This window comes from Thamnophis elegans, chromosome 13 (genome assembly GCF_009769535.1).
Source record: "Thamnophis elegans isolate rThaEle1 chromosome 13, rThaEle1.pri, whole genome shotgun sequence".
Classification (NCBI taxonomy): domain Eukaryota; kingdom Metazoa; phylum Chordata; class Lepidosauria; order Squamata; family Colubridae; genus Thamnophis; species Thamnophis elegans.
Window position 1 is genome coordinate 625,985 of NC_045553.1, and position 24,583 is coordinate 650,567.

Here is a 24,583-nt window from a genome sequence, read left to right on the forward strand (position 1 = left end):
AATTATTCAAACTGCAGCAAACTATTTTAAAGATCACCAGAACACTGTGGACTTTTTTAAACTACCCTTTCAAAAGAAGCACTTTGGACGTACTTTCTGTGGATGGAACGTTTTCTGTGAAAGACCAAACCTACTTCTAGCCAGTGAGCTTTTCCACAACTGACATAAAAATGCTGTGTTTTTTCCCCCCGCTCAGCCCTAAATGTTTACTTAGAAATATATCATGCAGCAATCTTTGTTTACTGTTTTGTTTCAAAAATGACCACTAGTATAAGAGACATTGCATGTTGCAGCTAAGATCTTCTGATTTAGCATTTAGGCTATCAGTACCAGGTTAACTTTGATCTAATATTTATTTTTAAAACACCTTTTTACTGTAAATTTTAAATAATTCCTCCTATTGCCTCAGAATTCAATTTTGAAGAAAAGAAGCCAAACCATATCATTCAAGGAAATTGCACGTACAGTTCAAGGTGCAAAGAACAGCCTCTTTGACTCTCCAGGTAGCGATGGAGATTCTTAGCAAAGGGGCACTGAGTTCCATTCCCTCCAGCAGAGCCCTCCTCTTCGTCCAAGGCCTTCCGGGGGGAGGGGGGTGTTGCAGCTCACACAACAGCCTTCCCCAGGGGCCCAAAAGCCCCACTGATGCACCCATGGAGAGCCTTGCCCACAACAAGTGTTACAGGATAGTTCGGCTACAGCATTCTCTTGCATTTTGGCAGAGATCAGGAACTGCCTATGTCCCATTTTTTCCTCTGGGGAAGGGTCCTGCTGACTTCTTAAAAGGTTAGGATTCACTTGCATTTACAGAGATTTACTTAGGCACCCCTCCCCTCCCTCCCTGAGGCCAATATGCACAGAGGCAGGGCTGGCTCAAGGGGAGAGGGTCCCGGTGGGTCAGTTGGTCTGACAGCGCCACCTCCCGCCAATGCCAAGACGTGCATTCTTAGAGCAGCCTTTGTTTTGGGAAGAAGGGCTGGTGCCTGGTGGTGCCCCCTAAGCCCTGGTGCCCCCTCTCCCCCTCCAGTGCCTACGTGGCCTTAGCCCAAAGCTGGCCCTGAGGGGACCGTCTGTAGCTTGGATCATTTGGAAGAAAGCTGTTGTAATATAACTCCTTGTGTAGGTGTGGGTCACCCATGGCCCAGTGCATAATAGGGCATGCGCAGTTTGGGTGTGACTCCTACCACGTGACCCACACGGGCTCTTCTCGGGAACCCCCGTGGTGGTTGTTGTTTTAAGCGTAGACAAGGCTACTTACAGACATTGGCTAGAGGTCAGGCTAGAAAAGCAAAACGCAGGAGGGAATGGAAATGGCTTCCGAAAAACTTTCCCCTTCAAAATGTACTTTGAGTTCTGATGAATTGATGTGCTGATCATCCCATGATTTACTACTGTCAGCTTTGTATGGAAACGAAGGGCAATAAAGACGTGTTACTGATAGAGACCACAGCGGCATCCACAGCGGCAAATCAGACCTAGAGAGCAATTTTGCATCTTTCCGGGGTGGGGGGTTGGGGGTGGGTGGGGAGGAGAATGAAGAAATACAATTGGGATCGTTAAGAAAACCAAGACTCCTTTAATGAATCTCCAACTCACAAAAGGTAAAACAAACCTCGAAGCCTGTATCAAAAGTCAAAGAGTTGCTCTTATTTAAAAAAAACAACGGCTATTTTGGAGTGGCCTTTGGGGGGCCTCCCTTCCCTGAGATTTATTAACAGCTCTCCCAAGGAGAAGAAAGCAAGATTCTGTCAGGTGTTTCTTCTTCTGTCCCTGGGAAAAGGAGTTTTATCACCCTCTTTTCTTTTAGGGGTGGGGGGAAACCCCCGTCCCATACCAGACCCACTCAAGCATTAATGCCAGAGGTAGAGAGACAATCCCACTCCCAGGAAGGATTAGGAAACCTGCCAAGATATGCCGGACAATGTAAATTACCTTCAGCTGTCACCTCCTTTGTCCCAGGTCTGCTTTAGAAAAGACTCTGTGCGTGTGTGTGTGTGTGTGTGTGCGCGTGTGTGAAAGTGTTTTGTGCATCTGATGTTTCACAGCCCATCATACTTTCCGCCTGCTGATGATTCATCCCTTTAAAAGTGTGTTTTGATTGTCTCGCCTCTCGCAAAGTCCACTCATCCCACAAATAAATAGCACCACCGTCTCCACTTCTGGTATCTGACATCTCAGCCAGTTAGGAACAAGGATGGAGCCCCCCCCACCTTTCTTTCTAAAGAAACAACAAGAACTTCCCTTGGGGGGGAGGATGTCCCTTTTGTTTTCACCTTTCCAGGAGAGAGAGGGAGGAATGCCTCCGTTCTCAAAGGCTTCTAGGACAGCTGTGCTGGAAGGCAACGCAGCCGCCTGTCTGTCTGGCCTATTGGGAAATTTTCCCCAGCCGCTCCTCTGTATTGGCTGGGTGGTAGATACTGACATTCCCCCCCCTCCTCCCGCTTCCAATACATATTTTAATAAAGCGTTGTGTCCTGAGTGGTTTTGTGAAAGAGAATCCCTTATCTCAACAGATAACCCTGGGCAATAACTGAAAATGCACTTACTTTAAGCCTACATTCTAGACTGAGCGGTGCAAACCTTTTCCCTTGGACATTGTGCGGTGGGCACCCAGGCGGTTGGGGAAAATACGGACCGCCGAGTGTGGCAGGAGAGCGAATCCTGGGAACTGGGAGACTCTGGCCCTCCTAATTCAGGACAAACGGGGGCCCTGCTAGAAAGCCGCAGCCGGACGGCGCTCACAAACTGAGGTGGTTTAGCGCCGCCTCCTCCTTCCTTTATCAGAGGCAATCTGGCAATCTCCCACCGTCAGCGGACGCAAGTCAGGAGGGGGACGGATTGTCCATCGTTGCCAGGAGGCGGACCACCTCAGCCCTCTGGGCGCTTGTGATGTGCTGGGTCATGTGAACGATGCAGTCCATGGCGACCTCCGGGTTCGCCTCTATCAAGCTGGAAGAGAGAAGCGGGATTGTAAAGAGAGACTTGGATGACCAGGATTTGATGTAAAAAAAGCCCTTTTTTTTTCTCTCCTGAATTTTGTGAGACACAAACGCAACCGGAGTTTTGCTCAGTACTGTTTCAAGAAGAGAGCCAAAGCTGCCCAGTGGAAGTGAGAGGGCCAACGAGCGGCACATAATGCACTGAAATCTCAGCCTCCACAGACCAGAGTTCCCTCTCTCATCAAGAGCCCTTTGAGTGCCCTCTTGCTGTGGCATCCTCTTTACACACTGCACAGCTAAGGTGGCCCAAGCCTTATCATCCCCAGGGACACACTTATCCTGCACTCTTCCTTTGAGCAGAAAATGCAGAGTCTTTCACTTCTCCCAGCTCCAAGGAATGCTCTCGGGGTTCCTGGGGCCCTTCCTATGCCACCCCAACCGTTTGGCCCCGACACCCCTAAGTGACGGATCCGTGGAGCCTCTCGGAGACCCCCACACCTGATCAGGGTACTTGAGAGACCGCCTGCTGCTAATTACCTCCCACAGACCCATTAGATCTCACAGGGTTGGCCTCCTCTGGGTGCCATCTACCAGCCAATGCCACCTGGCTATTACCCGGGGGAGGGCCTTCTCTGTGGCAGCTCCGGCCCTCTGGAATGAGCTCCCCGCAGCGATTCGGACCCTCACCTCTCTCCAGGCCTTCCGAAAAGCCGTCAAAACCTGGCTTTGCCGGCAGGCCTGGGGGTGATGAGTTCCCTCCCCTCTCGACATGTATGGTTGTGCGACTATTGTTTACTTTTATTATTTGTATTTTGTTTTTTTATGTTCCCCTTTTTTTCCCCCTTGAATTGTTCGCCGCCCTGAGTCCTCCCGGAGAAGGGCGGCATACAAATAATAAAATACAAATACAAATACAAATCAGGAAGGAAACACTCACTTTCGGATATGTTTCAGGGCATAATCGCGCTTCAGGTATCTGATGTTCTCCCGAATGGCTGACTTTGCCCCGTCCTCTTCACTCAGCTGCTTCTCCAGCCATGCCACCACCACCTGGTTGTTATCCCACAGGTAACTCTGCAGGAGGGACAGAAGGGGGGAGCCGCACTCAGCCGGGAAGCAGGGGCAGCCGAGAGAAGCCGGCTCCCGCCAACCAAGTCCCCGACCTTGACGGCGCCTTCGGTCTCCAGGAACCAGCGTCGCATCATGGACTGGATGTGGCTGTTGCTGAGCTCGCTGTGGGCGCTCAGGATCTCGGCCTTGACACCCTCCTCCAACAGCAGCCGCCGCAGCCGCCAGTAGAAGAAGGTGCGGCTCTCCTTCCACTGAAGGATGTCCTGAAACGGAAGACCCCACTCAGGTTGCTTCAGGACGCCTTCCCCCTGAACTCATGGCCAGCGTCTTATCTCTTAAGGAGACCCTTTGGGGAGTTCCTGCCCCCTTCAAAGGTTCAGCTGGAGAGGAAGAGCGGGTGGGGGGACACCAGAGATGGCGAAGGGGGCAGGTTCGACCCCAGAGTTCTGCCCCACAGCTGCAGAGCTGCCCAGGAAGCCAAGAACAGCCCCGAGATCCCTAGGAGAAAGAAGATCACGGAAAGAAGGATCCCTCCCAAGATTCCAAGCTTGACTGCAGGCAGTCCTCGGCTTACAACAGTTCATTTAGTGACAAAGTTACAACGGCACTAAAAAAAGGGACTCGTGACTCCATTTCACACTTACGACCACTGTGCTATCCCTGTGGTCAGGTGATCAAAATTCAAACAGTTGGCTATTGACTCATATTTATGACGGCCACAGTGTGCCAGGTTCTTGTGATCCCTTTTGGAGAAGCGAAGTCTGTGGGGAGGCCAGGCTCACTTCACAACCGTGTGGCTAACTTAACAACTGCAGTGATTCACTTAACAACGGTGGCAAGGAAGGCCGGAGTAAAATGCGGCTGAACAAATGCCCTGCTTGGCCACAGAAATTTCGGGCTCAACTGTGGTCATAAGTCGAGGACGGCCTGCACTTACTGAAATCACTCCTTTCTCCTGCAACCTCCCGGGGGTGTCATGGAGGTCCGCAAAGTGCACAGCCACCTGGTGGAAGACGGGCAGGAGTTCGTCCTCTCGCCTCTTCAGCTGCTTCTCCAGTTCTTTGCGCTGCCCCTGGGAGAGTTCCGGAGAACCTGCCAAGGCCAGGACACAGGAAGGACCGGTTGGAAGGGATCCAGCCCGGGAGGGAGGGAGGGAGGGAGGGGGAGCCCAGGAAGCCCCTGGGAAGGAAGGCTGGAGGAGGAGGGGGGACAGGCTCCGGAGGGTGTTTCCCACCTGAAGCTCTGCTACACCCTCCCGCCCCCATTTTTCCAGTGTTGAGGGCCCAGTGGATGCAGATCAACCAGCAGCAGGGAAAGGAAGAGAAGGGAAGGTGGGGGGGGAGAGCCGGCCCGGCTTGGCCTTCCTCTTACTCAGCTGCTGTGCGATTCGTGCATAGGTGACATCAACCCTCCTCATGGTCTTCAACAGTTCTTTCTTCCTGTACTTGATCTCCACGGTTCCTTCCGCTTCCAAGATGCCCCCCCTGCAAAGCAGAGCCCCTTGCAATGGAAGGCAGGAGAGGGAAGCGCCCCTCCTCTTGGGCTGACCAGCACTGGACAGGTCAGAACAAGTCTCCCCCCACCACAGGAGCACTCCATGCCTTGGGCCTCGAGAGCCTCCAGCCAGCATTTCACAAGGGCTCCAAGGGGGCCCCTTATTAAGCAGGCAAACCTAATAAGGAATACGTTCCTTTTGCAAGAAAAAAACGGAGATACTTTCCTACTGAAACCCCAATCAACACACAGACTATCTCAAGATCTTCAGCAAAAATAACGGCAGCAAGACTGTTGGTGGCGCAATACTGGAAGAAGGAAGACTTGCCTACAACTCAAGAATGGACATTGAAAGTTACAAATCTAGCCGAGATGGCTAAAATATCGGCATATCTTAAAGACCATTCAAATGAGAGATATAAACGAGACTGGAAAAAATGGATCAACTATATACAAAATAAATACGGGACTAAGAAATTCCAGATAGCCTATGCTTAAGATTAGGAATAATCTAAACTGCTCAAAGTTAGTGCAACAGGAAGAAGCTGAGTTCAATGCAGAGATGTTATTAACTTCTTTATTTCCTTTGTCTTAATATATTTTAGACTGTGTTTGTTAAAAATCTATACCGTTTACGGGCTCTGGGAAGTCCGGGGGGGGAGGGAGGGGGGGTGTTAGGGGGAGGGGGGAGGGGGGATATATAGTATGTGTTAGATTTCAAAGCAACGCGATTGCACTTGTATACTGTTGCTCTTTAATTCCATTGTAAAAATAGGACAAGCTGAATATATTAATAGATAGTAGAAATACACTGAAGGGAGGAGTAGAGGGATAGAAGAAAGAGGGGTAGAGAGGGTGGGAGAGAGGATTGGAGGGAGGGTGAGAAGGAAGGGAGGGAGTGTACCGGGAGAGAGGAGTGGTAGAGGGGGAGGGGAAGTAGGGCAGAGGGGAATGATGGAGGGAAGATGGAAAGTTGGAGGGGGGCGAAAGAAAGGGTGTATGGAGGGTTGAAGAGGTACATTGGGTTTCTATTTTGGGGGGTATTGTTGACAAGAGGAATGGCTGTGTTTATTGTTTAATGTTATATGGCCCCGGTTATGCACAGTGTATATATATGTGACTGTACGAAAATGAAAATGGAAAATAAAAAACCTATTACTGATAAAGATTTTCAGCAAAAATGAAGTTCTCGCTCTCGCCAAAGGAGAAACTCACAGATCAAAGGGATGTTTTGGACAGCAGGCAGGATTGGCCACCCCAAGACCTGACCACAAAGAAGGTGAGGATGTAGCCGGACACTCACCTGCTCTCTTTGTCTGCGTAGAGCTCCACGTGGAGAGGGTTGATGGTCGGGTCAATCACCACCCACGAGCCTCCCCGCAGCTCAGCATGTGGGGGGATGTAGACGAGAACTGGCTGCTTGAACTGCCGGAGGCTGTCCACAATGTGGGCCCCGAATTTCAGCACCTGGTCGTACATGTCTGCAATCAGAGGCCAAGAGGTCATCACCACCACCACCACCTCTCTCCGTCTCCCTCCCTCTCGCTCTGGTAGCCACTGGCGTGATGAGGACAGGGGTTGGGGGTGCAGGAAGGGCACCTTTCATGCCACCAGAGAAGCCCCTCCAGTTGGCAAAGATCAAGAGGGGGAGGCGCTCACGGTCAAAGTCCCTGATGGCCTGGGCAGTTTTAAAAGCCGAGTCCGGGAACCAGACCTGCCCGGCTTGCTGAATGATCTAAGGAATATAAAAAGGGAGAAAAATTTACGGGTCATCCCGAATTAATGCAGCAATCGGACGTAAGGCAAAAACATGTGCTGGACACATTGTAGGGGGATGTGCCCATTTCACAGAAGTGCCCCTTTACTGAAGGCAGCGTGGAACTGTATTCTAGGAGCCTGAGAGAAGCAAGACGGGGAGACTCTCTGGCTTCTGACAAACTGACCAGATGCCCCGTGGGAGAAAAGGTTCTGAATTTTACGAGGCCAACCTTTGCTTCCGATTCTGGGTTTGCCGGATCAGCCGGTATGGCGAGTTCCACCGTCCGGACCTCCACGGCTATCACCCCCACGGGGATTCCTCCTAGCCTGTCAGAATAAGTCCAGACGACTTCAGATTAGGGCTACGTGGACTCAATGCAACCAGTCAATGGATAATGTGCCTTTATTTATTTCGTAAGCATAGAGATTTTAAGGTTTTAAAACTTGGGAACAAAAGATTAAGATTTAGTTTATTTGTATGCCGCCCTTCTCCGGGAGGGACTCAGGGCGGCGAACAACTCAAAAGGGGAAAGGGGGATACAAACACAATACACGTAATTAAAATACACAAGAGTCACACAGCCATACCAGTCGAGAGGGGAGGGGAACTCATCAACCCCAGGCCTGGGGTTGCCGAACTCTTCCTCATGCCTTAAAGGCAGACACACATCAGCCAGGGCAGGAAAGGGAGTTCCAGCTGATGTTCAGGGGCAAGATCTATCCTGCGGGGGTTCCCTCCCTTCTCCCAAAGGCTCCTCAGCCAGCCCCAACCCTTCGCCGATACCTGGCTCGACCAACTACCACAGTCTGGGCCCAGGGCTGCATGATCTCTGCAAATGATCCGTGATCGAAGAAACCACTTTGCCAAGATCCCTTCACAGCTGTACAACAAAACAGAGGGGGGAGGAAGGGAAAGGGAAAGACATTGAGAAAATTCAAGGTAAAGTCTTCTAAAAGTCATGCAATTCCATAACCTCTGCTGATCTATTAGGCAAAACCGGAGAAGATTCAGGAAGAAGGAAACCCAGCCATACCGTGAGGCTACACCAGAAAGGCCTACTAAAGAGTTACCCTGTGGCAAGATGGGCGGCCAATAAATTTAATAAGTAAATAAAACCCGTCACACCACTATCTCCACCTGCAGATGGGCGACTCTCCATGTCTCTTCTTCCTTCCAGCCATGCTGGGTATCAATTTGTACACTTCCCAACCAACAAAGACAATATCTTCCAGCTTCTCATCTCTGTATGTTTATCTGGTCAAGTTTTATCTTTGTCAAAAGCTTCCTATAGAATTCGTTGAACCAAGCTAGTTCCCTCCACAGTGCTGGATTTTGCTCCCCACTTCCCCAAACACGCTTCTTCCAGAAGAGCTGACTGAGATACTCACTCGGATGGGGCCTCCCGGCCAGCATCCACCGGGGGTCGTAGGGGACTTTAGAAGGGACGAAGTCAATTTCTCTAGCGATGGGGTCGCTTGGAGGGACAACGGGCAACGGGCTGTGATTATCCTGCAAGAAGAAAACTTTGCTCAAGGCCAGTTTTAAGGTGGGGGGTGGGGGGAAGAGCCCACCCAGAGCAGCAATCAGGAAGGGAAGAAGAAACGGGCTTTTTCAGGTAATTCTACAGTCCTGAAGAAATCTGATTGTGACGTTCACAAGTGAAGATAATTCATTCTTACCCAATTACAGAAGTTTCTAGCATAATACATAAGATTTTTAAAAACAACAACAACAACAACCCTGTGGCCGAATTAAACAGGGAAGGCCATTGGGATGAAATAAAATAAGTTTAAGTGTAAGATATTAGGCAAGGGACCCATGGCAGGAAATTCCTTCCTCATTTAGATGCTTGGCACCATCGCTCTCACTGTCTTCCAAGCGGGCAGCCTGGCATTCCTCCGCTGCCCTCCAGGTACCTTGGGCATGTAGGAGAGCCACTGAAGGATGGTGTAGACGCCCTCAAAGTCATCCGGGACGGCCACGTGGGAGACACCGTTGTTGTGCATGATCTGCACTCCGCCCAGCTGGTTGTTAGATGTGTAGACCTCCCGGCCCAAGACCTGCGCGAAGGAGCACGAAAAGGGCGATAAAACCAGCGCTTCCCTCAAAGGCTTAAACGAGGACAGCTTCCTAGCGGTCCCACCCTGGAGCTTTGGGAATTACTCAGGACACGTGGCTCCAGCCACTGGTGAAATCATTTTTTTTTTTAAACTATCGGTTCTGTGGGCGTGGCTTGGTGGGCGTGGCTTGGCGAGGTCATATGACTGGGTGGGTGTGGCTATGTAGTCATGTAACTATGGGGGATCAAAAGACTGAAACTGTCACTGCCCCTTCATTTAATAACCAAGAAAGGAACCACTCAGCTCCATGTTTCAGAATTAAGTGTACTTTTACTGATTACAAACGATGAGGAGCAAAGCAAAGCTGAATCTGAGTAAAAAGGCACGAAAGCAATAGATATCAATACATGATTCATCCCCCTCCCCTTGGTACCCCAGTCCATAGTCCAATCATAAGTCACCCAACTGTCAGGTGGGAGACATCTTCAAAAATCATCATCAGGTCAGAATGCCGGACAGTTGGCCTTGGCGGGAAACTCCCCCCTTCCACGTGTGCAAAGAGATGGTGAGAATAACTCCCAATAAACAGTCCTCCAGTACAGAATGATTCCCTCCCCAAATACCATGCCCTCCCTCCCTCCCTCCCCGTTTCAATGGCAGCCGAAAAGCAGCAGCAAAGCAGAGGCTGACAGAAACTCACTTTTAATAATGTCCTGCTGGAGCAGGGTTGGACTAGATGACCTCCAGGTACATCCCAGCCCTGGATTATCCTCTGAAGCTGCGTCTACTGCCAGGTTTGTAGTCCTTCCTTCCTCTCCTTTTTCCCTCCCTCCACTCTCTCTCTCTCCCTCTGAATGAGTGGTTGATAAAGACAGTAATCCAACAGTACCAACCTCTCTTCTGAGTAGCTGTTTTTAAAATGTGAATATAGTGTTTTACGTACAAGAACTAGCGCACATCGTTTCCCAGGGACCGATTCCACAACCACATAGCAAGGGAGGCACTTCTGGTTTTTTAAAAGTACTTTTCTCAGGATAATCTAAACGGAAAACGCTGGAAGCCAAAAGAAGCTCCCTCCGTACCTTATTCAGAGCGCTGGCCCCAGTCAAAATGATGTGGGAATTCTCCACCTGGATCACTCGCTGGCCCAGCCTGACCAGGTAAGCCCCAATCCCAATGGCTCGACAGGTGACCTGCGGACCAGAAGCGAAGGAACCAATTTGTGGCTGAGGAAGCTGCTATTTAGCTTAGAACTGTGTATTTCTTCACCTTGGCAGCTTGGAGATGAGTGGCTCCCAGAGTGCCCCAGTCAGCCACGGGGAATCCTGGGATTTGAAGTCAAGCTGTTTTCTAAACCACCGGTTTAGAAAACATGGCAGCTTCCTGCTCAGGAGCCGTTTCCCCACCCCCCCCAGCGTTAGAACCAGAGGGATCCGCAGCCCTACCATGCTGATGGTGACAATTTGGTCATAGGCGAGAGAGGACTCCCCAGCAATGGTGCCCGATGCTCTTAGGTTCTCCACCCCGAAGCCTTCCTCTTTCCCAATGATGTCAGTGATGATATACCTGCAGGAGACGAGAGCAAGCAGGGGGTTACTCACACACACACACACACACACACACCTTAGTCCCCTGGGTTCCCCCAGGAGGGGAAGTCTGAGAGGAGCCCCTTGCTCACCTGGACTCACCAGCCTCTTCCACGTGCCTGCAGTGAACAGAATTCATGGAGCTGATCCTCGTGTAATCCTGAGGCGTTAAGTACAGGTACTTGAATCCCTTTGGAAAAAGAGGGTGTGTGTGCAGGATTAGCAGACTGCTAGGAAGCCTTTAGAGCAAGGCTCTCCAGCCTGGGCCACTTTAAGACTTGTGGACTTCAACTCCCAGAATTCCTCAGCCAGCAAAGCTCTGCCTGGCCAAGGTTGGAGACCCCCGTTCTAGATTAAGCATATAATTGAATCGTTTTGGTGGTCTTTCTGAAACAGGAACAAGGAACGGGGGATGAAATATTGTTTACCCCTCACATTTGGGGCAGTGGGTCCTTCTCTGCTCTCCCACCATTAGAGGAGTTTGGGGAACCACACCCTCTCTTGCTTCCTGTTGTTGCCCAGCGTTCCGTGCCTGCCTCCCTGCCATTAAGCTTTCAAAAGACGAGGCCCTGGAAACGTCGAGGAATTCTCCCTGCCCGGGCAACGAGGCTCAGCTTCAGCAACAAAGGCGTCTCCTCATCTTCCCAAGGGGAGATTCAGCCACGATGGAATCCCGCCGGGTCCCACAATCATCCCCCTACCTTGTAGGGATCTGCTGGATCTACCCAGCCTATCTGGAACTTGGTCTTGATCTCGTCGGCAAAGCCGATGCGGGCACCACTGTTGGCTGCGATGTAGACCCGCGGGATGCCCTCTGCACGAGCCAGCTCCGATGCCCGCAGGAATAGGAGATCCTCGGCAGGCCCAAAGGACCCGATCTTGTAGGTGATGTCGTTGCTGATGAGCACAATGTCACGGCCCTTGGGGTACTCGGGGGTCTTCAGCTTCATTTTGAAGGCCACCATTCCGATCTGGCGGAGGACGAGGAGGAGGAGGAGGAGGAGGAGGAGGAGGAGAAAGAAGAAGAGGAAGAAGAGGAAGAAGAAAAAGAAAAACAAACTGATCAAAAGCAGAGGTTAACAAGCTGCATTTCTTAAATCTGGAGGAAGTTCTCCCATTTGGCCTAACTCCTAATTCCTAACACTAGCAACTAAAGGAAGAATCTGATTATTATACCATATGGGGGTTATTTTATCACTGGTTAGAATATGAATAGGGATATAAAGTATGAAATTAGATAATTTAGGAAGAGAAATGTTATAACAGGAGTTATGTTAGGTTGTAATGTTAAAGTAAGAACATATAAAGAATTTGGTGGTGAGCTTATAACTATTACGACACACACATTGTACTCAGACGACACACGGATTGATGAAGGATGAAATGTTTGTTTTAAAAGAAAAATAAAGAAAAAAACTTTAAAAAAACAGAGGCCTGCAGCAAACCAGCTTAGACAGAAGATGAAAGGCAGGCAGCCCCTCAGTCTGCAAGGACCCCCAGCGCTTTCAAACCTCCCTGGTGGAGCCCCACTTCTCTCAAGCTTCCGCTTGCCTCGTTTCCTCCTGGCAGCCTGTTCAGCTGCACCATCTTCCCCTGGGCATCCAGCACCAGTTCCGTGTACGTCAGCACGTCGGTGGGGCTGGCCTCTTCAGTGGGTCCCCACTGCTTGAACAGAGCCTGCGGAGGAGGAGGAGGAAGATTCTCGGCATCAGGGGGATTCTTAGGGGCAGACGCAGCTGAAGGGAGGGGAGGGGAAGGCATTTCCTGGGTGCCTGCTCTGCCAGAGTGAGCCAGTGGGCTCTCCATCGGGGAGACCGAGCGCTGCCTCTTCCACTGGCACAGAATCTCCTTGGGAGAGATCCGGAAGAGAGAGACACCTTCACCCATTCGGTGCCCATTTGCTTTTCCCAATATTTCTGGAGAGGCGGGTCTACAGGCGGGCTTTCTCTCCAGGTGAAAACATTTCCCAATATTGTGTGTGCGTGTGCGTGTGTCTGTCTTTTAATTTAAAAATCTGCAGCAACTCTCAAATCAGAAGCTCCAATGAAGGGACTAACTAGGACCCTCAATCCCCACTCTGGGGCCTCTCGAGCATTAAGCAGCCCTTGAAGAGTATTCGGAGACTTCAACTTGTCCAGAATGCAGCCGCGCGAGCGATTGTGGGTGTACCTCGATACACCCACGTTACACCTATCCTCCGCGAGCTGCACTGGCTTCCAATCGGTCTCCAGATACGCTTCAAGGTGCTAGTTATCACTTATAAAGCCCTTCATGTTATTGGACCTGGGTACTTGAGAGACCGCCTGCTGCCAATTACCTCCCAAAGACCCATTAGATCACACAGGGTCGGCCTCCTCCGAATTCCATCCACCAGCCAATGCCATCTGGCTACCACCCGGAGGAGGGCCTTCTCTGTAGCAGCTCCGGCCCTCTGGAACGAGCTCCCCGTGGAGATTCGGACCCTCACCTCTCTCCAGGCCTTCCAAAAAGCCGTTAAAACCTGGCTTTGCTGGCAGGCCTGGGGGTGATGAGCTCCCTTCCCCTCTCGACAGGTGTGGTTGTTGGCTATCTTAAATGCTTGTCTTGTATTTGTTCCCTTTCCCGCTTGAGTTGTTCGCCGCCCTGAGTCCCTTTTGGGAATAGGGCGGCATATAAATAAAACAAACCTCAACCTCAACCTAAACCCGGAGCCGTGAATAGCCACGGTGGAAGCCTAGTGAGCAGCAGTGGCGGCAGTGAGCACCTCTCCACCCTGGTGGCCGACGGAGCCAGGGGAGACCCCTGAGCCGCTGCCCAGCCCACCTGCCGGAACATCTCCAGGAAGTCGTAGACGTAGGTGGTGCCCAGCGACTGGGCCTGGAAGCGCTTGGCCTGGAGCAGGTCCTTGGTGACGTAGGGCGTGTTGATCAGCATGCTGTGCATGGGGCCCTGCTTCTCCCCGTAGGAGTGGAACATAATCTGGGCCAGGAGACAAAGCCAAAGAACGATCAGGCGGCCTCCCTCGGCTGAGGCAACTCCAGTCAGAGGAGAGAAGCAGCACTCAAATCTTCACAAATGCAGACTTTACACTCGGCGGAAGGATCTGGAGGCCTCTGCGGCTGCCCTCAGCCAAGGTCCCCAGACCCTGAGCTCAGCGTGGGGAGAGGTCTGCGTAGACCCAAAGCACCCCGGGGAAGGAAAATACAATCCTGGAAGGCCACCCACCCCTGAGAGACGAAGGGAAGCCAATCGAAGGGACGCATGAAGCGCTCAAGGGGCTCGGGGGCACCTACGCTTCCCGTGCTGGGGTCGGTGACTTCCTTGTAGAGGCCGATGTCCAGGTAGTATCCGGACTCGTCGGTCAGGAAGAGGCGCACGGGAACCGCCTGGGCCGTCGGCATCGGCCGGATGTTGATCTTCACTTCCGCTTGAAGGACCCGCAGCTTCCAGAGGCGGCTGCCGTACCGCATCACCATGGAGCGCACAGATTCCTCGATCTGGGAGGGGGGGGGAGGCAAAATGTGTTCTGGGGGGGAGCCTCTTACTCTGCAAGCGGCCGGGGGGGCTTTCTAGAGAGGGAAGCCACGCAGACCTTGGAAGGGTCCATGACAACGGTGGGGACGAAGTTGAGGAAGATGTGGTTGCAGTCGGTGCGGACGGTGGTGTTGCTGGCGGCCACCTCCAGCTCGTCCATGGCTTCCAAGAGCAGCCGCTCGCCCTCGTTCTGCAGGTACTCGAAGGAGGCCTCCTGGATGGGAAGACGGGGGCGGCAGCAGGACAGGGAGAGTGAGAAAGAGAACTTGTCCATGAGGCAGGCAGAGAGGAGGGGGCAACTGTTGATCCCAGAAGGGGCTGCTCTGCTGAGCAGGAAGTACCAAAAAAAAGCAGAATATTTGTAGCTCAGGGTTGAAAGGAGGGGTCCTTGGTGCTCTCTGAAATTAGTTGTTTTCTTACAAATGTTTCATGACCCAACTAGGGAACAACACCAGTGCCAGAAGGAGAGAGGATTTGCGGAGGGAAAGGAGGAAGAGGAGGTAAAAGAGGAAGAAGAGGGACAGCGGGGTCCTTGGTGCTTTCTGAGCTTGCCTGTTTTCTTGCAGATTACCGAAACTACGAAATATCGTCAGCGCTAGTCAACAACACCATCACTACACTGATGATGTTACCTCGTTTGGGTCGTGAAACGTCTGCGAGAAAACCGCCAAGCTCAGAGAGCACCGGGGGCCATGAAGTGCCTTGTAACTCAGCCCTAAACTCACCTTGGTGATCAGGTCGGAGTGCCTGACAATGGCACGGATGAAGAACCTGTAGTCGGTGACCTCCGTGCCTTCCTCCACCTTGGCAGCACCCAGGTAAAGGTGCATCTTGTGGTTGGCACATGGCACTGCGGTCAGGTCAAAGTTGCGCATGCGGTTGAGCTCCAGCTGGAAAGCCAGGGCTGGCTCCAAGTGGCGATAGATGTGGTCTTCGGCAAACTGAAGATGCAGCAAAAACTTGTGGGGTTTGTCGTCGAGGCTGAGGTTGCACCCACCGCGCGTTAAAACCAAGATCAGGCGTCGCCTGGGGGATTAAACAGCCCCCCACCTCACCTCATCCCGAGCTCGGAAAGTGAAGAATTTGGGGAACTCCCTCTGCAAAAGAAGAGAGACCTTACCAGTGAGGAGAAAGGGCAGAAGTTGCCAATCTTTGCTTTTTAAACAGACGTTAATTCCACCATGATTATCAACAGTCATGATACACTTTCATGCACCGTATTTTTCGGAGTATAAGACGCACCACAATTTTGAAGAGGTAAATTAAAAAAAAAAACCAAGTTTTTGCAGGCCTCATTTTTTGTAAAAAAAAAAAAAACGGGGCATGCAGAGAATTTGAGAGGCTGTCAAAATGCTCCTCGGGGCTGTGGGGGGGCAAAAATGAGGAAAAAACCAATTTTTCACTCATTTTTGCCTTCCCCAGCCCCCAGGAGCACTTTGCAGGCCTCCCAAACCCTCTGCACGTCCATTTTTGTGAAGAGAGCGGGGTTTCGGGAGGCCAAAAATACTGCATAAGTGTATAAGACACAGCCAAATTTTCCCCCTTTTTTGGGGAAAAAAGGTGCATCGACTCCGAAAAATACGGTACATATATCACATATATTTATATATTATCACTGACCTGCTGGTTTATCAAAAACGTGATTCTTCGAAGCCCATAGTCCACAAGAATATTATTCTGCATGGGGAAAGATGAGGAGAAAATACCGAATACCTGAATAATCTCAGGAAAGAAACATTATCACCAGGGCAAAAGAGGAATGAAATCAGGAAGGAGAGTCCGATGAGATCAAGGGGTTTTTGTCTGCATTCAGACAGGAGCTGAGGAGAGGCAACCCTCCTTGGATGTGGAGCCAATGATTCACCAGGTCAGCTTTTAAAGCCAGCAGGTCGATAAATAAGCCGGAGGCCAAGCCCCCCGGGGGAGGAAATCTAGGCTTCTGTGAGAACCGACCTTGGACTGAGCGAAGGCCCTGAAGATCGGCACCAGCTCCTCGTCGTCCTGGTGATCTGCCCACCGGACGGCCACGTTCAAGATGTGGATGGGTTCCTCCCGGGTGTTCTGGAAGCCACAAGCCCACGCGGAGGTTAGGCCCAGCCGTAACCCAGCAGGGAGGAGCCGCCCGCCCAGAAACACTCACTTTGGTGTCGTCTTCATCGTAAAAGGTGGACCTGACTTCGCTGAAGAGGGGGCTCTCCTGCTCAGCAAAGCAGGAAACGACTTCATCGAAGTTCCTAGCACACAAAGGGGAGAGGGAGGCCGGAGGTGAGAAGAGGGAACAAACGGGGCACCAGGGAACCGAACCTCTTGCTGCTGGGGGGGGGGGGGGGGGGGGGGGCAAAACTGATCCTGTGAGGGCATCTTGCTTTCAAGAACCGAAGAGGCTGCAGCCTCCACCTGGGGAACTCTGCATCTGCAGCCACATATTAAACCAGGCTCACACTTTCCAAACATGTTACTTCTCTGCTCCCTCAAGTCCCAAGTAGCTCTCCCTTCCAAGGTGAAAGTGCCCCTCATCCAGATGGAGAAGACCGCCTGCTGCCAATTACCTCCACTAGACCGATTAGATCCCACAGATTAGGCCTCCTCCGAATTCCATCTGCCGGCCAATTCTGATTGGCGACCACCCGGAGGAGGGCCTTCTCTGTGGCTGCTCCGACCCTCTGGAACGAGCTGCCCGTGGAGATTCGGACCCTCACCACCCTCCAGGCCTTCCGGAAAGCCCTTAAAACCTGGCTGTTCCGACAGGCCTGGGGCTGATGAGTTTTTGCCCCCCTTCTCGAATGGTATGACTGTTGTGTGTTTTTAAAATTTTGTATTGTTATGTCTCGTCTTTTTTATCCCCCTGTCTGTACCTCCTTCCCTGATTGAGTTGTGAGCCGCCCTGAGTCCCCTTCGGGGAAAAGGGCAGCATATAAATGTAATCAATCAATCAATCAATCAATCAGAAGGAGTCAAGAGGCCTCAGAAACAATGAAGCTGGGATTAAGGCAAAGTGGAAGATAAGCCAGGGAGAAAAGATGGAAGCGCCCTTCCCCCAGGGAGAGCACGGGACTCCAGGGAAAGGCCCAGCTTCCCTGGCCAATACTTAAGCTCAACGGGAACAGCGACGCAGCGACAACACCCACACACACACACCCCAGTGAAGGCCACCAGGGCAGCGCTTGCCTACCGGGTGAAATCTTCAAATCTGTCAAAGGCCACCATGGCTCCCATTCGCTGGCAGGGCGGGGAAAATCCGCTGTCCATGAAGAGCTCCGTGCTGTGCCGGGCCAAGTCTGGGTTGGAGATGCTGATTGGCACGGACATCCTGTGTGTGTGTGGGGGGGAGACACAGGGAAGAGGGGAAACATCAGATGGAGCACCGGCTGTTGCCACCAGTTGGTGGGCGTAGAACTGAGCCCCTGCCGCTTCCGAGGGCAGCTTGGCCCATTGCAGCCACCCAGCTGGAGCTGATAGGAGCCTGAAGGCCTTTTCCTCTTGGCCTTCTCTCCCTCACCCACTTGTCACATGGCTCCAGCATGGAGCTTTGCCCCCCACGTGCCCCACAAGACAGGACGTTAGTAGCCAATCCAAAGGGCTTGGGGAGGGGCAGTTAAGAGAAAAGCTGAGGAGGCCGTTATGGGGGAGCGGAGCTTTGGTGTAACCGCTATCATGCTGCAGAGCCAAAAGAACTCCAGGCTACCTGCTCAGGGTGAGGCTGCTTCCTCTGCAAAGAGACAGGGACACGAATAGCCCCCTTGCTCAGACCCACCGGGAGCCCTCGGCCTTCCCCAGCCCCCCCTCAGGCTTGCAAGCCAGAGACCAGTGGGTGATCCTGAAACCTTCCCCGGGGAGACCCTCTCCCACTAGTTCTCAGCCTCCCCCAGCCCCTCGCCCACCCCACAAAGGCTCGGGGACGTTTGCCCCACCTGTTTGGGTGTGAGGAAGGCAGCATGAACTGGAACTCAACCACACAGGTGCCGTCCAGCAGCTGGCGGTGCTGCAGGCTGTTCAGTTCGTAGGCGATGTAGGCCCTCCTCACATATACCTGGGAAGGCAAAAAGGAAGCAGGAGGACTGGAGAGTTTGTGCCCAAAGAACCATTTCATGATTTTCTCCCAGCACAGAAATTATCACAGCTCTCTGAACTCATGGCAAAATAAATAGCAAAAGCACTTGGACTTATATACTGCTTTCTTACTGCTTTTCCAGCCCTCTCTGAGTGGTTTACAGAGTCAGCCTCTTGCCCACCAACAATCTGGGTCCTCATTTGACCCACCTCAGAAGGAGGGAAGGCTGAGTCAGGAGAAAGAAAGAAAGAAAGAAAGAAAGAAAGAAAGAAGAAGGAAGGAAGGAAGGAAGGAAGGAGGGAAGGAAGGAATATCAATAACACTTAGACTTATATACTGCTTCACAATCCTTTCCAGCCCTCTCTGAGTGGTTTACAGAGTCAGCCTCTTGCAAACCCCAACAATCTGGGTCCTCATTTGACCCACCTCAGAAGGAGGGAAGGCTGAGTCAGGAGAAAGAAAGAAAGAAAGAAAGAAAGAAAGAAAGAAAGAAAGAAAGAAAGAAAGAAAGAAAGAAAGAAAGAAAGAGGAAGGAAGGAAGGAAGGAGGGAAGGAAGGAATATCAATAACACTTAGACATATACTGCTTCACAATCCTTTCCAGCCCTCTCTGAGTGGTTTACAGAGTCAGCCTCTTGCCCCCCAACAATCTGGGTCCTCATTTGACCCACCTCAGAAGGAGGGAAGGCTGAGTCAGGAGAAAGAAAGAAAGAAAGAAAGAAAGAAAGAAAGAAAGAAAGAAAGAGGAAGGAAGGAAGGAAGGGAAGGAAGGAATATCAATAACACTTAGACTTATATACCGCTTCACAATCCTTTCCAGCCCTCTCTGAGTGGTTTACAGAGTCAGCCTCTTGCCCCCAACAATCTGGGTCCACATTTGACCCACCTCGGAAGGAGGGAAGGCTGAGTCAGGAGAAAGAAAGAAAGAAAGAAAGAAAGAAAGAGGAAGGAAGGAAGGAAGGAATATCAATAACACTTAGACTTATATACTGCTTCACAATGCTTTCCAGCCCTCTCTGAGTGGTTTACAGAGTCAGCCTCTTGCAAACCCCAACAATCTGGGTCCTCATTTGACCCACCTCGGAAGGAGGGGAGGCTGAGTCAACCTTGAGCCTGGTGGGATTCGAACTGCCAAACTGCTGGCAGTCAGCAGAAGTAGCCTGCAGTTCTGCACTCTAACCAATGCGCCACCGTAGCTCAGAAAAGCCATCTTTTCTGCAAAACAGCTCCTCTCCCCCCCCCCCCGCCCCCCAGCACCCTTGGTCAGATGAAGTCACCGGAGCCTCCCAATCCTCTCCTCACCTCCAGGGCTGCCTTGCGCACCACCTGGTTGGCGGGATAGAAGAAGGTCGGCAAGACATCGAAGATGGGTGGTCTCCGAAAGGATGAGTTTCTGTAAAAGGAGATGGAGCCCAGAGTGAGTCAGCGGGTGTGTTGGGACCTCGGATTCCCGGGGGAATTGGAAGTCCAAGAAGTCGTCACCTTTAGGTTCTCGGGACAGAACTGGTGCCCATACATGTCGATGGCAGAGAGGAAGATGGACTCCACCTGGTTGTGCCGCAGTTCGTAGGACGGCAGGTGGGAGGGCGATCAGCACCTGGGAGCACAGGAGGGCTGGGTCAGAGGATTCCCCCCCCACCCCTCCCCAGGCGAGTCTGGGGGAATCAGCCAGGGTGATTGGCAACCCCTGGCCTGACCTGACTGGCCCGTAGGCCACTTTAGCGTGCTCAGTTTTGCTGAGCTGGGTGAGCTCATTCAGGATGGCCATCAGCTCATCGGTCAAGGTCGGGTCTCGGCCACAAAGCTGATCCTGGTAACAAAACGAAACCAACGTTCAGCTGGGTCGCTGCAGTGCTGTTGTCTAAAGGGGCATCAAAGGGACACCCACCCAGCCCCGTGACCCGACAAAAGGGCGAGCGACAAAACCGCGCCCGACTAAACCGTGACGCTAAAACCGTGACGTTATCAACGCGCCGACAACAGCGCGTCGGCAGAAGGGCGATTTAAGTTAAGGGTTAGGTTTAGGGTTAGGTTTAGTTTTACAGCGCGCTTCTGTCGTTGCGCTGTTGTCGGCGCGATTCAGCACTCATTCGTCGGAGCGCTTTAGAACACGCGGTTTTGTCACCGCGGTTTAGTCGGGCGCGGTTTTGTCGTTCGCCCTTTTGTCGGTGAACCCCAGGCCCCATCTTCCAGCTGGGTTGGGCCCTGCAGCTGTGTGCCCGGGGTGGAAAAGGGGTGACCCCCGTGTGGCTGGAGGGAAGCCGGAGGTCCCCTTTCCCGCTCAGGTCGGGAAGCGCCTCCTTTTCAACTCACAATCAGCAAGGTCACCAGGAGGTTCTTCTTGGCCACCTGGGCGTGGGAGAAGATGCACTCCAGGACGGGGGTCATGTTGGGCATGTGCTGCTCCCTCAGGATGATCACACACTTGTCGTAATGAGCTGCAGCACAAGGAGCGGAACCCCAAGGAGGAGCCAGTGGCAGAGAAGCCTGCCGCCGCCTCCTGGGGGGAAGCTCTGCCAGAGGCCCTGGCAGCCCCCTCCCCCCTCGCCCTCCCCCTTACCTTGCTGGAACCTGGTCTCCACCTGCAGGTACCGCCTCAGCAGATCCAGCACCACCGATTTCATGTGGCCTCGGATGCCACTGCGATACCTGGAATCGGGGGGCGAGAAAGGAGATGCACGAGTCACTTGTCGGGAGCAGACGATGGAGAAAGGGGGGGGAAGAGGCTCAGGCATGATTCACTGTCGTCACGCAAGACGCTCTGGCCACGATTCTAGCGACAAAGGCAGAAGCTCTGCTCAGCTTTCTTACTGCAGGAGCCCTGGTGAAGAGAGCCCCAATGCAGGGGACTCCATTCCGCTTTTCAAATCACCTTCAGTGCTGCTAAAAATGCTCAAGGGCAGACCAGGCCAGGCTGCAGGCAGAAGAATCAGCTTGGCTGGTGCAACAAAACAGCCCCCCTACAGCTCAGGGCAGACCAGATGTCCAGGCAGGGAGTGTGTTGGTGTGATTGTCCCCAAAGACACACAAACCCACCTCTGAACCAACTGCACGATACTCTGGGTGTTCATGAAGAAGACTTCCCGGTCATCTTTGCGTTGCAGGGTGGCTGCGTGGCTGTCCAAATGCTGGCAATCTGGAAGAGAAAGAGGGAACGATCCTTTAGAGCCGTGTTTCTCAGCCTGAGCAACTTTAAGGTAGGTGGACTTCATGTCCCCAGAATTCCCCAGCCAGTCGACGTCATCCACCTCCTGCTCACTCCCGCCCTGTCGGCGGCTCCTTGGCCGCTGCCCTCCCTCACCTGCTGGCTGGGGAACTGCAGAGCACGGAGGTGAACGTTGCTGGCGTACTGGGCCATCACTTTCCGGATGGACTTCTCCACGGAGGTTGGAATCCGGCCCAGCGGGCTGGTCATGATCTCCTGCAGCTCCAGCAAGGGGAAGGGAAGGATCCCGGAGGGTCCTCATCAGCTTATCCACCCATTCTTTGATCTGAGGTGAGGGGAAAGAAGATTCCAGGATTCATCATGAAGACTGTTTTATTTCGTTTTCATTCTCATTTTGTACAATCACTTATATACTGTGCAATTAAGAAAACAGTATTCCACCATAGAAAACCAACATAACACTTCAATCCTCCATACACCCTTTCTTCTTCTCCCCCTCCAACTTTCTTTCTCCCCTTCCCTCCATCTCACCCTCCTTACATTCCCCTCTCACTCCTCTCTACTCCTCCCTCTTCTTTCCCTCTACTCCTCGCTTCGGTGTATTTCTACTATTCATTAATCTATTCAATTTGTATTTTATACTAAAATTGAAAGAAAAGAAAAAAAAAAGGAAAAGGAGCAACAGTATACAAGTGCGTTCTTATTGTTTTGGAAATTGAAACTATGTTTCCCCCCTCCCCCCAGTAAACCCCCCTCCCTAGCCCCCTTCCGACTTCCCAGATCCCATACCCGGCATAAGCTTTTTATCAACACAGTCTAGAGTATATTAAAAACCAAATAGGTTAAAATTAAAAGATAAAAGAGAAAGGAAAAAAGAAAGGAATAAAAAAAACAAAAAAAAAAGAGGAAAAATCAATAAACTCTCTACATTGAGCTCAGCTTCCCATCATTATTAGAACTTAACAATGTACATCATTCCAGGTTCCAGGATTCATGAGAGTGAATCACAGAAGATGTAAGCAAGGGAGTCCGGCCCTCCGCTGGTGCCAAACCGCAGAGGCCTCCCTTTGGCTGCGGAGATTTGTGGGGGATCAGCATGGGGACCGTCCGAAAGGAGGAAAACAAGATTATCCCCACAAAATCAGCTTCTTTTTTGGCTGATGGAGAGAAGTGAGCTGGTCTTTTCCTTCAGTCTCTCCTGCTGCAACCTGCACACATCCGTTTAGGGAGCAGCTCCCCCTGCCATCTTCCACTGCCTTCCTCCCCCCCTTTGCCCTTCTTCAAAGCAAGATCTCCCAAGGGCTTCCTTGCAATTCAGGAACATATTCCCAACAAGCCAGGATGTCTGCAAGCCAGCTTTTTTTCCCCCAGGCTTGATTTTTAAGAGGCAAAGGTGAAAACATTCTTTACCTTGGCAGAGAAATAAGGCTCTGGCAGGCAGTAGCCGTTCATGACATTCTGCAGGTTCTCCAGCACGTTGTGGAAGACCTGGTGCAGCCTCTCGCCAAGGATGGGCAGGGCTGGCTGAGGGGAGAGCCCCCCCGTGTGCAACTGGGCCTGGGGGCAGCATGGGGGCGGGCAGAGGGGCAGAGCATAGAAAATAAACAGAATGTTATAATCAGAAAATCCACCATCTGGGGGCTTCCTGTGACCCGGAATGACTTCAAAGGAACTCTAGCACGAGGCTGTTCCTCCCTGGAAGCATTTGAACCTGCAGAGAAAGACACCACCACCCCCGCCCTCCCGGCGCCCCGTCACTTCTGGGGGGGAAAGAGAAGCCCTGGAAAGATGCACTAGGCGGCCTCCTTAATGGCTCCCGGGTGGGGTTTCGCTGCCCCTCCCCCAAATGGCTTCCAGCTGCTCCGTTACTCACCAGGTGAACTTTGGTGGGGTCGTCCAGCTCAAGCTGAGCTACCACGCATCCTGCCTCCAACAACGTGCCCGGCCGTCTCACGTAGCGATGATGCCCGACTCTTCCACTGTCAGGGATATCACCATCTTCATCACCTGTTGAGAGAGCAGTGGGCCTGCACATCTGGATGGTTTCCCAATGATCCCAACACGACCTATTAGATCGCATAGATTAGGCCTCCTCCGAGTTCCATCTGCCAGTCAGTGTCGACTGGCAACCACACGGAGGAGAGCCTTTTCAGTAGTAGCTCCGACCCTTTGGAACGATCTCCCCGTGGAGATTCGTACCCTCACCACCCTCCAGACCTTCCGCTCAGCCCTTAAGACCTGGCTATCCCGTCAGGCCTGGGGTTAAAGATTATATCCGCCCCCACCCGAATGATGAAGTGTGTTTCTATTTTAATTATGTATTGTCTTTACACGTCATTGTGTGTAGTCCCTTCCCCATAAGTTGTAAGCCACCCTGAGTCCCCTCAGGGAAAAGGGCGGCCTATAAATAACTTATCTAATCTAATCTATCTAACATGATCAATTATGCCTTGAGCATCTGGCCAGGGGACCAAAGTTATGCTCTCCGCATGATGGCCCAAAGGATGGGAAAGGCTGAGCCCGCTTGCCTCTTGACTGCCAGCCTGCTCCCCAAATACGCACATTAATGTTAGAGAATCATTAGGGAGAAACAGCCACTTTCCTCGGTGGAAAAACCCAGACACCCCCCGGTGGCGCGAGGGTTACCTCCATTTCTGCATAGCTGTGGCCCCCATAGATGCGGGCCCCGTCCTCCACCGTGTAGTGCAGCAGCTTTCCCGCAGAGGGGGCCCGAAGCAAGGATGGGTCCTTTCTCTTTCTCAAAGTCACAGCTCTTGTTGCCGATTGTGATGCGGTACCATGGAGGTTGTCAGAAGGCAAAGAAGCAAACGAAAGAAAATGAAAATCTCCGAAGAAGAAGGGAGAGCCTCGGATTCTGCTTTTTTTTCAGCCGAGCTCATCAACCGGCTCCTTCCAAGGCCCCCCCGTGTTCCATCAAGAGGAG

The 24,583-nt window shown here is 52.0% G+C and overlaps 1 protein-coding gene across 1 annotated transcript in view; it reads right to left on the reverse strand.

The window, feature by feature from the left end:
- Positions 1–1,553: 1,553 nt before the first annotated feature.
- The window catches only part of ACACB (acetyl-CoA carboxylase beta), a 37,836-nt gene continuing 14,806 nt past the window's right edge, over positions 1,554–24,583 (reverse strand). Inside the window, 41 exon segments of the mRNA XM_032229286.1 lie at positions 1,554–2,949; positions 3,877–4,013; positions 4,103–4,273; positions 4,948–5,102; positions 5,382–5,494; positions 6,808–6,985; positions 7,104–7,239; positions 7,493–7,589; positions 8,047–8,143; positions 8,652–8,772; positions 9,180–9,323; positions 10,406–10,516; positions 10,769–10,889; positions 11,002–11,099; positions 11,611–11,880; positions 12,461–12,586; positions 13,712–13,867; positions 14,182–14,385; positions 14,481–14,636; positions 15,148–15,363; positions 15,478–15,519; positions 16,043–16,099; positions 16,376–16,483; positions 16,563–16,656; positions 17,595–17,732; positions 18,108–18,131; positions 18,334–18,452; positions 19,776–19,841; positions 19,843–19,866; positions 19,956–20,070; positions 20,171–20,283; positions 20,787–20,911; positions 21,034–21,122; positions 21,510–21,601; positions 21,775–21,912; positions 21,914–21,964; positions 23,050–23,196; positions 23,513–23,598; positions 23,601–23,646; positions 24,286–24,390; positions 24,392–24,438. Of these exon segments, the coding sequence (XP_032085177.1) occupies positions 2,823–2,949; positions 3,877–4,013; positions 4,103–4,273; positions 4,948–5,102; positions 5,382–5,494; positions 6,808–6,985; positions 7,104–7,239; positions 7,493–7,589; positions 8,047–8,143; positions 8,652–8,772; positions 9,180–9,323; positions 10,406–10,516; positions 10,769–10,889; positions 11,002–11,099; positions 11,611–11,880; positions 12,461–12,586; positions 13,712–13,867; positions 14,182–14,385; positions 14,481–14,636; positions 15,148–15,363; positions 15,478–15,519; positions 16,043–16,099; positions 16,376–16,483; positions 16,563–16,656; positions 17,595–17,732; positions 18,108–18,131; positions 18,334–18,452; positions 19,776–19,841; positions 19,843–19,866; positions 19,956–20,070; positions 20,171–20,283; positions 20,787–20,911; positions 21,034–21,122; positions 21,510–21,601; positions 21,775–21,912; positions 21,914–21,964; positions 23,050–23,196; positions 23,513–23,598; positions 23,601–23,646; positions 24,286–24,390; positions 24,392–24,438 (4,760 nt within the window). The 3' untranslated portion in view covers positions 1,554–2,822.